This window comes from Myxocyprinus asiaticus, chromosome 1 (genome assembly GCF_019703515.2).
Source record: "Myxocyprinus asiaticus isolate MX2 ecotype Aquarium Trade chromosome 1, UBuf_Myxa_2, whole genome shotgun sequence".
Taxonomy (NCBI): Eukaryota; Metazoa; Chordata; class Actinopteri; order Cypriniformes; family Catostomidae; genus Myxocyprinus; species Myxocyprinus asiaticus.
In genome coordinates this window covers 8,597,122-8,609,361 of record NC_059344.1, presented here as the reverse complement: position 1 = coordinate 8,609,361, position 12,240 = coordinate 8,597,122, and the positions used below count along the sequence as shown (strand labels likewise).

Below are 12,240 nucleotides of genomic sequence, written 5' to 3'. Positions count from 1 at the left end.
ACACTTTATACTGTGTACTTCATCCTGTTAAATTCCTGATATATCTCTCATCTCCATTTTACCTCTACATGTGTTTTTTCTGCCTTGTGAATCATTCATTTTAATAATAAGTATAGGCCTGTGTACCAATTTACATAATATAAATACTATATTGTTAATACTATACATACATAATATTCAGAATATCATTTTATTTTGCAAGGTCCTTGCTTTCAGGATTTCCACTGTTAATTTTCAGTGCATTTTGTCAACTTTAAACTGGAGAACATTGACTTATTAAAGCATTGACAAAGCATTGAACCATTATAGGGATAGTTGACCCCAAAATGAAAATTGTGTGTTAATGTGTGTTTTTTGTAGCTAGAGCTCTTATATGTGGCCACTCAGAATGGTGATGTGGAGAGCGTACGGTTCTTGCTGAAGGATGCACGAGTTGTGGTTCCCCAGGAGCCCAGTGATGAACACCCTGCCATCCTGGCTGCACATTATGGACATCAGACAGTTATCAGAGAGCTGCTGGACTCCATCCCACGTAAGTGCAAACCAAAATCCACTTCCTTAAAGATCCCATGAAATCACATAACAAGACTTTGATTAAACTTCTTAGTTTCAAGAGGCTTAAATTTATGTCATGACCGTAAACCATGATTTGCTACTCAATAGTCATTGCAGGTGGTAAAAGGAAGAGAGTGGAAATTCACATTCTAAAGGGGATTGGATTGGACAAAATTTGTTTGGGTCTGTTTTCCCAAACATTTCCCTTTTAAAATTACTTTTAATGCTATAGGGATATTTTGTCCACTTTTAGAACTACACTAACATAGTCTTCAAAACTAATAGACATGGACTAAAAGTCACAAAACTCCTATTTTGATTTTGATGAGGTCAAAAAGAAATTAAAATGGACCATATTTTCTTTCATGCACATCACTTACAAAACAAACAAAACTTTTTTACTACACTATTTCTTCTCATCAAACAACCTGGACTTTTTATTTATTACTGAAACTTGGCTCATAGCAAATGAGCTAAGTCCTCTATTTGAACTCTCCCCTGCCAACTGTAACTACTTCAGCTGCCCTAGAACTTCCAGCCGGGGTGGGGGCGTTGCGGTGACTTGTTTAAATGTAGGCTTTTAACAGTTGATGTTTACACTAGCTTTGAGGTGTTATTATATAAAGTCGAACTAACTAGTCCTTTGCTTTGTGCTCTGATATACAGACCGCTGAAATCAAACTATGACTTTTTAAAGGAGTTTTCAGACTTTTTATCCTATGTGGTCCCAAGCTCTGATAGCCTGCTGATTCTTACCGATTTTAATATACATCTATGTTGTCCTTCAAAGTCTCTTGTAAGAGATTTTGTACAACTTTTAGACTTTTTTAATCTCACTCAATCTATCTCTGGTCCTACACACAAGTTGGGTCATACACTGGATCTTGTCTTATCATCAGGGTTTTCCATTACAAACATCATTGTAAATGATGTTGGTTTGTCCGACCACTGGCCGGTTATGTATGACTGTTTGATTTCCTGTTCAAATCCTGTTAATCAGCCTTCTACACTCCTCTCCCGGTCTATTAACCCCAATACTGCCGTACACTTTATGGATGCCTTTCCAGCTTATCCAACTGGTAGTAGTGCGCTGACAGCACAGTTTTTAGATGTTGAGGAGTTGGTAAAGAGCTTTAATACCTCCTGTACAGCGATTTTAAAAGTAGTTAGCACTCTCAAATCCAAGAAAACTAAACCGAAAAACAGCCTTGGTTTAACAATGACGTTCGAGCTTTAAGGAAGGAATGCAGAAGGGCAGAAAGAAAATGGAAAAGGGATAAATTACAAATTTCATATCAACTTCTGCAAAATACTCTGTCTCAATTCCAGGAAGCTGTTTCTTTGCAAAGGGCAAATTATCTCTCCAATTTCATCTAAAAAAATTCTCACTGCCCTAAGATTCTGTTTTCTACTTTAAATTCTACTAGTGCAGCTGGTCCAGATTCAAGTTTAGAGTCATGTGAGAAGTTTTGTAGTTTCTTTATAAATAAAATCACTGTTGTCAGAGCCAGTTTTTTTCAAGTTCAGGGGCTTCGCAAGCTTAAAACTTTTCTTTTAATGATTTGGAGACCGTCATTCACGCATTCATCTCAACCAGGCTAGACTACTGTAATGCTCTGTATGCCAGAATTAACCAGTCCTCACCTGGTACAGAATGCCGCAGCCCGTTTTTTGACTGGGACAAAAAAGAGGGAGCACATCACGCCTGTGTTAGCATCACTTCATTGGTTACCTGTTCAATACAGAGTTGATTTTAAGATTTTAGTATTTGTATTTAAAGCACTGAATGGACTTGCTCCTACTTATATTTCAGATCTTCTCAGAGAATGCTCAGATCCTCCTCTCAGCTGCTATTGACTGTTCCAAATTCACGATTAAAACCAAAGGTGATAGGGCCTTTTCAGTTCGGGCTCCAAAGCTTTGGAACACCCTACCTCTTTTTATTAGATCATTCCCTACTCTATCTACATTTAAATCATCTCTTAAAACATTTTTTTTTTTCTCAGGCTTATTCATAACTTGTTTTCACCATTAGTACAATTATGTTTTTATTTTCTGTCTGGTGATGCTTTGTATTATGTTGATTAGAGATTTTCTTTTTTCCTATATTTGTATTTAAATTATTTTACATTTTATTTTCATTAATTGTTTTCATTGTAGGGGGATGTGTTATTTTATGTTTGTTGTACAGCATCTTGTCTAGCACTCAAGTTTAAAGTTAAACCTCATTCCAGATAACATCAACCTCATCTTCTTGCTAAATATATACACCCCAAACCACAGCCCAAACCACACCACCAGACCAAACAAAAAACAGGTCATTTTGCAGACAACTTGCAGTACACAGACCCTGGGACCACCTGAGTGTCTTGCTCATAGCTAGCCTACAGTGATGGGAGTTGATGGACCACCCCTGGGGTTTGAACCAACAACCTTTCAGTTACCAGCTCAGATCTTTATTGTCTAAGTAGAGTGCAGATTTGGTGCAGTGACCCAAGCAGTTGTCTTTTGGTTATTTACCAAATGTCCAAAGTAGGGCTGGGTGGTATGATGGCATATACCATTCATTGGCACGGTTATAATCTCTTTTTCCATTGTGGTGCTGCGAAATCAGGATTTGAATGAAAATAACTGACAATTGATCAGTCTGCTAACGTTACTCACCATGCTGAGAACCGTTCGGCCTGATGATGGAAATTCACAGGGCCGCACAATTAAACTTATTTTAATCGCGGTCGCGAGCATAACCGTCTAAGGTACTAGTGAGCTTCCAAGCAGAAATCATAAGCCAGGTAAAGTTGCAAATTGTTCAATTTCATTATAGGTTGTGTCTACGGATGATAGACCAAATCACAAGCTCTTTTGAAGTCAATTTTCTCCTCAGCTGACCTATCATGCTCTCTTTAGAAGTTCACTACTGTTATACTTTTGAGTGTTCTCTGAAATACGGAGCCACAGTTTACGAGTATCATTTTTCTCGTATGTGCGCAGCTCTAATTTGTATTACACATGAGGCTCATAATGCGGTTGTGGTTCTGTGCTCGATACACATTAATTATATCTCTTGCTCTAATTATGTTTTATACAAAGAACAGCTGTGCTCTGAGTCCGGTTCGCACGGGTTGCTAAAATGTGCTGACCACGTTGTATTTAAAGCGCTTCAGATTTACTTGAATTGCACGTTTGCATAATTCAAAATATGTAAGGCCATTACAAGTTTTTACCAAATCTAAAGTAACCCCATGGCACTGGGGTTTTGTGCACTCAGGAGGAGATTAGAGCATTTTCTGCACAAAGCTGTTGTCGACTCAAACTAAACACAACAACACACACACACGTCGCAATAAAGGCTTGAGACCGCATGGCAATGCTAAATTATGACAAAAATATATACTAATGTATATTGTAATAAGATTCATAATAATAATTTAAAACATTTATCTTGTAGATAGGATTCAAGTGTGAACACCTGACAGAGTAATTCTTATATAGGCAGTAAAGCATGGGCAAAATATGACTTTTATCATGACTTTGATTTTTATCAAAAGGAATAATTTACTAGTTTGTTGTTTTAACACCTTGTTCAACATGAGCTGCTGTTTAATGTATTTTTGTTTTTCCATTTAGAATTTATATCTAAGCAGTGGCAACAGTTCTCAAATGACAGAATAATCTGGTTAATAATCGTGTTAAAATTTTGAGCAAAATAATCATGATTATCATTTTAACCATTATTGTGCTGCTCTAAAATGCACCTTATCAGTGAGCCGGACAGCTTTATATTATTTACAAATGAGGGTGACAAAGAAACATTGAGTGATGTAAAAATACAGAGCAGGAGGTGTTCCAAACAAGTCAAGACAAGGAAGAACTTACAGTAGTACATTTGTATGGTGTCACACAAATTAGAATTTTGTTGATGTATTAATATAGAATTCAGTTATAGCAATTTATATCTGTGTGTGTGTGTGTGTGTATACACTATATTGCCAAAAGTATTCGCTCACCCATCCAAATAATTGAATTCAGGTGTTCCAATCACTTCCATGGCCACAGGTGTATAAAATGAAGCACCTAGGCATGCAGACTGCTTCTACAAACATTTGTGAAAGAATGGGCCGCTCTCAGGAGCTCAGTGAATTCCAGCGTGGTACTGTGATAGGATGCCACCTGTGCAACAAGTCCAGTCGTGAAATTTCCTTGCTACTAAATATTCCACAGTCAACTGTCAGTGGTATTATAACAAAGTGGAAGCAATTGGGAATGATAGCAACTCAGCCACGAAGTGGTAGACCACGTAAAATGACAGAGCGGGGTCAGCGGATGCTGAGGCGCATAGTGCGCAGAGGTCGCCAACTTTCTGCAGAGTCAATCGCTACAGACCTCCAAAGTTCATGTGGCCTTCAGATTAGCTCAAGAACAGTGCGTAGAGAGCTTCATGGAATGGGTTTCCATGGCCGAGCAGCTGCATCCAAGCCATACATCACCAAGTGCAATGCAAAGCGTCAGATGCAGTGGTGTAAAGCACGCCGCCACTGGATTCTAGAGCAGTGGAGACGCGTTCTCTGGAGTGACGAAACACGCTTCTCCATCTGGCAATCTGATGGACGAGTCTGGGTTTGGCGGTTGCCAGGAGAACGGTACTTGTCTGACTGCATTGTGCCAACTGTGAAGTTTGGTGGAGGAGGGATTATGGTGTGGGGTTGTTTTTCAGGAGCTGGGCTTAGCCCCTTAGTTCCAGTGAAAGGAACTCTGAATGCTTCAGCATACCAAGAGATTTTGGACAATTCCATGCTCCCAACTTTGTGGGAACAGTTTGGGGATGGCCCCTTCCTGTTCCAACATGACTGCGCACCAGTGCACAAAGCAAGGTCCATAAAGACATGGATGAGCGAGTTTGGTGTGGAAGAACTTGACTGGCCTTCACAGAGTCCTGACCTCAACCCGATAGAGCACGTTTGGGATGAATTTGGGCGAAGACTGTGAGCCAGGCCTTCTCGTCCAACATCAGTGTCTGACCTCACAAATGCGCTTCTGGAAGAATGGTCAAAAATTCCCATATCACACTCCTAAACCTTGTGGAAAGCCTTCCCAGAATAGTTGAAGCTGTTATAGCTGCAAAGGGTGGGCCGACGTCATATTAAACCCTATGGATTAAGAATGGGATGTCACTTAAGTTCATATGCGTCTAAAGGCAGGTGAGCGAATACTTTTGGCAATATAGTGTGTATATATATATATATATATATATATATATATATATATATATATATATATATATATATATATATATATATATATACAGGTGCATCTCAGTAAATTAGAATGTCGTGGAAAAGTTCATTTATTTCAGTAATTCAACTCAAATTGTGAAACTCATGTATTTCAAATATCATGTATCACAAGTTTCACAATTTGAGTTGAATTACTGAAATAAATGAACTTTTCCACGACATTCTAATTTATTGAGATGCACCTGTATATATAGTTGTGCTCAAAAGTTTGCATAACCTGGCAGAAACTGTTAAATTTTGGCATTGATTTTGAAAATATGACTGATCATGCAAAAAAACTGTCTTTTATTTAAGGATAGTGATCATGTGAAGCCATTTATTATCACATAGTTGTTAGGCTCCTTTTTAAATCATAATGGTGACAGAAATCACCCAAAGGCCCTGATCAAAAGTTTACATACCCTTGAATGTTTGGCCTTGTTACAGACACACAAGGTGACACACACAGGTTTAAATGGCAATTAAAGGTTAATTTCCCACACCTGTGGCTTTTTAAATTGCAATTAGTGTCTGTGTATAAATAGTCAATGAGTTTGTTAGCTCTCACGTGGATGCACTGAGCAGGCTTGATACTGAGCCATGGGGAGCAGAAAAGAACTGTCAAAAGACCTGTGTAACAAGGTAATGGAACTTTATAAAGATGGAAAAGGATATAAAAAGATATCCAAAGCCTTGAAAATGCCAGTCAGTACTGTTCAATCACTTATTAAGAAGTGGAAAATTTGGGGATCTCTTGATACCAAGCCAAGGTCAGGTAGACCAAGAAAGATTTCAGCCACAACTGCCAGAAGAATTGTTCAGGATACAAAGAAAAACCCACAGGTAACCTCAGGAGAAATACAGGCTGCTCTGGAAAAAGACAGTGTGGTTGATTCTATATATATATATATATATATATATATATATATATATATTATTATTATTATTATTATTTAGAGCATATATATATATATATATATAAGCAGCTTGGAAAATTTCAGATAATTATGTCAAGCCTTTAGACAATTAGCTAATTAGCTTCTGATATGAGGTATACTGAATTGGAGGTGTACCTGTGGATGTATTTTAAGGCCTACCTTCAAACCTCTTTGCTTGACATCATGGGAAAATAAAAAAAAATCAGCCAAGACCTCAGAAAAAAATTGTGGACTTCCACAAGTCTGGTTCATCATTTGGAGCAATTTCCAAATGGCTGAAGGTACCACGTTTATCTGTACAAACAATAGTATGCAAGAATAAACACCATGGGACAATGCAGCCATCATACAGCTCAGGAAGGAGACGCATTCTGTCTCCTAGAGATGAATGTAGTTTGGTGCAAAAAGTGCAGATCAGTCCCAGAGCAACAGCAAAGGACCTTGTGAAGTTGCTGGAGAAAACAGGTAGACAAGGATCTATATCCACAGTAAAACGAGTCCTATATTGACATAGTCTGAAAAGCTGCTCAGCATGGAAGAAGCCACTGCTCCAAAACCACCATAAAAATGCCAGACTACAGTTTGCAAGTGCACATGGGGACAAAGATCTTACTTTTTGGAGAAATGTCCTTTGGTCTAATGAAACTAAAAATTGAACTGTTTAGCCATAATGACCATCATTATGTTTGGAGGAAAAAGGGTGAGTCTTGCAAGCTGAAGAACACCATACCAACCGTGAAGCATGGGGGTTGCAGCATCATGTTGTGGGGTGCTTTGCTGCAGGAGGGACTGGTGCACTTCACAAAATAGATGGCATCATGAGGAAGGAAAATTATGTGGATATATTGAAGCAACATCTCAAGACATCAGCCAGAAAGTTTAAGCTTGGTCGCAAATGGGTCTTCCAAATGGACAATGACCCCAAGCATACCTCCAAAATTGTGGTAAAATGGCTCAAGGAAAACAAAGTCAAGGTATTGGAGTGGACATCACAAAGCCCTGACCTCAATCTAATGGAAAATATGTGGGCAGAACTGAAAAAGCGTGTGCGAGCAAGGAGGCCTACCAACCTGAGTCGGTTACACCAGTTCTGTCTGGAGGAATGGGCCAAAATTAGTAGTGATCCTAACTGACCTAAGACAGGGAATGTTTTCTATGATTAAATGTCAGGAATTGTGAAAAACTGAGTTTAAATGTATTTGACTAAGGTGTATGTAAACTTCAGACTTCAACTGTATATATATCTTACTTGACTTCGAATGTGCTCATCTAATCAGATTTTAGAGTTATTTTACTGTTTTTTTAACTTTTTTGTTTTAACTCAACTGTTTCATAATATGAAGCTATGGTTGCACTGATGCCAGACTTATCTTTCAACCAGGGACTAAAAACAAAATGTTTTTAATTTTGGTTCTTTCTGTGCAAAAACAGTATTTTTTCGTTCCGGTTCAGAAGTTCTGCAGCCTCCTTTCCAAATGGTAATGGGTTAGAACAAAATAAAAGAACAGTTAATAATGTTCTTTTTTAAAATGACAGTACTCTGTGCTAAGGGCGCGTGAAATACCAAATGCAGTGTTGCCAGATCTCACAAGAGAAACGATCAGCCTGATCTTGCCTCATCAAAATAAGCGAAAATAAGCAATAAACTTTTTCCTGTGTGGTGGATTTATCAGCATAGAAATCATAACGAGCATACAGTTAATTAACAGTTAAGTATAATTTTAATACAGATCTGCTTCTCAGTCAAAACCCAACAGCATCAAATCTGTATTAATGTATCATATCTAACAATAATTTAGTGAAGACTTGTAAACAACTGAGAAATGTACTTTATACCTCTAATAATGTTTTTATTGTATCTGGATTTGCCGTGCATGTATATGTAGTAATTATACATAGTTTTTAAAAGGGTTCATTCACAGAATGCGACATCCACAACGGGCAATTAGTCAAAGAAATGTATGATGCAGCAGTTTTGTTCAGGATCAAAGCATGTTTAATTTTTTCAGGCAACATGAAGTGGTGTAGTTACAAAAATGTACTGTGATAAACCCTTTGGCCTTTGGTTTCATGAAATAAAAAATTATTGGAAGGGAATTAACCAGTTACCTGCATTTAAAAATAACGTTTTTACTCCGGAACAACTGAAAGTCACTTTGTTCTTGTTTTCAGTTAAGAAAATTTTGTTTTGTTTTTGGTGTTCGTTTTCGCTCCTTGAACCGTTTTTAGTCCCTGTTTTTAACTACTTTCAAGTGTTTAATTAACTGGATTATCCAAAAATACCATTATTATTACCACATGGTTATTAAAATATAAACCATAAAACATTTTGTGTTGAATTTCCAGCAAAAAAAACTATATTGTGATATATACTGTACATTGACTGTCATCTAAAATTCTCATCCTGTGATATTAGATATTGGTTATACCGCTGTCCCCTTGTCCAAAGGTGAAAGTGTATTTGTTGTTATTTTATACCTTTATTTTACCAGGTAAGTCTCTTGAGATTACAAATCTCTTTTCCAAGAGGGACATTGCCAAAGTGGCAGCATAAAACATTGTAACAATTAACAAAGCACACATGTAAAACAAGAACACAAATTGTGATTAGTGTGATTAGAGTGTGATTAACATGCTCCATGCATGTCTGTCTCTGTCCTTTAGGCCCATGTGTCCGTAAGGAGCTGCTGAACTGGATGTTGGCAACGGCATGCCAGCAGGGTCATCTAGAGGTTGTGAAGCTGCTGGTACAAATGTACAATGCTGACGCTAAGGATTGTGCTGTACATTCTGGAGAGTTTGCCATCATCACAGGTTTGCCCCTGTATGCTGCAGCACGTGCAGGTACAATAGCTTGAGTCAATGACTAGTTTTCATTATTATTACAAAAAGTGTAAATCAATAAGAAAATGTTATATTTAATGGAAGAAGGACTATGCCTATCCACATCAAGAGTGAATATTATTATATATACAGCTCTGGAAAAAATTAAGAGTCCACTGCAAAATTATCAGTTTCTGTGGATTTAATATTTATAGGTATGTGTTTGAGTAAAATGAACATTTTTGTTTTATTCTAAAAAAGTACTGACAACATTTCTCCCAAATTCCAAATAAAAATATTGTCATTTAGAGCATTTATTTGCAGAAAATGACAACTGGTCAAATTAACAAAAAAGATGCAGTGTTTTCAGACCTTGATTAATGCAAAGAAAACAAGTTCATATTCATTTTTAAACAACACAATACTAATGTTTTAACTAAGGAAGAGTTCAGAAATCAATAAATGACATTAAAAGACACTTATGTGCTCAAGCTGACGCCCCCAAGCAGACCGCGAGCCTGGGAGTCAATTTAGTCGGGGAAGTGCGAGAAATGCGGTGAGAGATGCTGAACATGTCAGCAATGCTGACGAAGGTCATTGCTGACTTGGAGAATCTTGCTGTGATACATCGATCGATCACTGCCATGGAGGCGAAGTTCACTGAGGTGCTTACAAGAGTGGGGGATGTCGAGAAACGGATCGAATACCTGGAGTCATCGGAGAGGGAATTATCTGCTAGTCCGCTAGCGTCTAAGGTGAATTTGAAGCATGTCTGGGAGAAGTTTGAGGACATGAAGAACCGTAGCTGGTGGAATAACGTCCATATCGTTGGAATTCCAGAGGGCAAAGAGGGACAGGATATGGTGAAATTCCTGGATGGGCTCCTTCCGAATCTGCTCAACATAGCAGGCCATAAGCTGGAAATCGAGCTCACAGGGTTCCTGCTCGTCGATCCGTGGAGGGAGGCAGGCCCCGATCAATTCTGCCCAAATTTCTGAGATCATCCGATAAAGATCTTGTGTTACGTGAGGCGGAGAGTAAAGGGAGGCTTTCTTGGAAAAACCACAGCATTTTCTTGTTCCCAGACTTTGCGAATTTGATGAGAGAAACGTGATCGATTCAAGGAATTCAAGAAACTTTTATATCAATGGAAGGTCACTTTTGCACTGATATATCCGGACAAATTGAGAATAGATGCCAAGGATTGCCATAAAACATTCACATGCCCACAGCAAGCGATGTCCTTCATAAAGTCAGTGGAGTTAGTAAGTCATCTTGTGGTACTCACGCTGCAGCCTGAACATTCATTTGACTGTTTGACGAATCTGTGTGCTTTTTTTGTGCTGGCTCCGCCTAGAGGTTGGAGTTTATTTTGTAGAGTATCATACCTTCAGTACAGTTTTATGAATGAATATACACGCTCTTTGTGTTTATTCTGCCTATTGGCTGGAGTTTGTTTTATAGATTATCTTTTGCTGTGTAATTCTGTCTCACAAAATTTGTATAGAAACACCGGACTTGAGTAATACGATGGCATAGTTGTCGCGGGGGTTATCGTAGGCATGTATGGACTGTTTGAGTTCGGAGGGACGGTGCACGGGTTAATGTGCACGTTTTTATTTTTTCTGTTTGTTTGGTTCTGGGGTAGGTTCGGGTTCTGGTGGTTGCACTAATGTTGGAATGTGGTCTTAATAATCTTGTTTTTGACACACAATCTATTTTTTCTTATGTCAAAATGTCAAATGCTAATATGAGTGGACTGTCTCTCTCCACGTGGAATGTGAATGGGTCGGGGCGCCCCATAAAAAGAAGGAAGGTTATTTCTCTACTTAAGCGTAAGAAATATGATAGAGTGTTTCTTTAAGAAACGTACCTTTCTCTGCAGGAATCTGAAAAATTTGGGAAGATATGGGGTGGGCATTTTTTTTTATAGTGCTGGCTCGAGTAAGAGCAGGGGAGTCATTACACTGATAAGTAAACATCTACAATTCAAATGTCTCAAACAGAGTAAAGATAAATTAGGAAGAGTCATTATTGTTTTAGCTGAAATTCAGGGACAAAGTCTTATTTTGGCTAATATTTATGCACCTAACGCTGATGATCAGGGCTTTTTTATAGATCTTGAAGGGATGTTGCAAGCCGCTGGCATCCCTCATGATATAATATTGGGAGGAGACTTCAATCTTTTGATGGACTCAGTCCTTGATCATAGTGAAGCAAAAGTGTGCAAGCCCCCTAAAGCAACATTGACACTTCACAGGATGTGTATAAATCTTGGTCTTACAGATATTTGGTCTATTTGATCAGTCACACACACATACACACACACACACTTTTTTTATTTTATTTATATGAATATATATACACTACCGGTCAAAAGTTTAGGGTCACTTACTTATTCTTTATTTTTTTTCTTCACATTTTACTGGGAATTATGTTGTGACTATATACATCCAAAATAAATCAAAACTATTTTATATTTTAGCATCTCAAAGTAGCCACCCTTTGCCTAGAAGTCATCCATTTAAAAAAAAAAAAAAAAATTATAATAATTTAAATACAATTTTAGTTTTGTAATGAAATCAATTAATATGTTGGCACAATTATATTGTTGTCTACAAAACACATTTGAAACATTTAAGAATATCCTT

The 12,240-nt window shown here is 37.8% G+C and overlaps 1 protein-coding gene and 1 long non-coding RNA gene across 5 annotated transcripts in view; one reads left to right on the top strand and one right to left on the bottom strand.

The window, feature by feature from the left end:
* Positions 1-12,240, top strand: part of lrrk1 (leucine-rich repeat kinase 1) — a 238,663-nt gene that overhangs the window by 30,151 nt on the left and 196,272 nt on the right. For all 4 annotated transcript variants that reach the window (XM_051711490.1, XM_051711481.1, XM_051711498.1 and 1 more), the window contains 2 exons: positions 361-532; positions 9,431-9,610. In XM_051711490.1, the coding sequence (XP_051567450.1) occupies positions 361-532; positions 9,431-9,610 (352 nt within the window). The remainder of the gene's footprint in view (positions 1-360; positions 533-9,430; positions 9,611-12,240) is intronic.
* The window catches only part of LOC127449150 (uncharacterized), a 230,751-nt gene continuing 223,062 nt past the window's right edge, over positions 4,552-12,240 (bottom strand). Inside the window, exon 3 of the long non-coding RNA XR_007898672.1 lies at positions 4,552-4,725. This is a non-coding gene — a long non-coding RNA (uncharacterized LOC127449150). The remainder of the gene's footprint in view (positions 4,726-12,240) is intronic.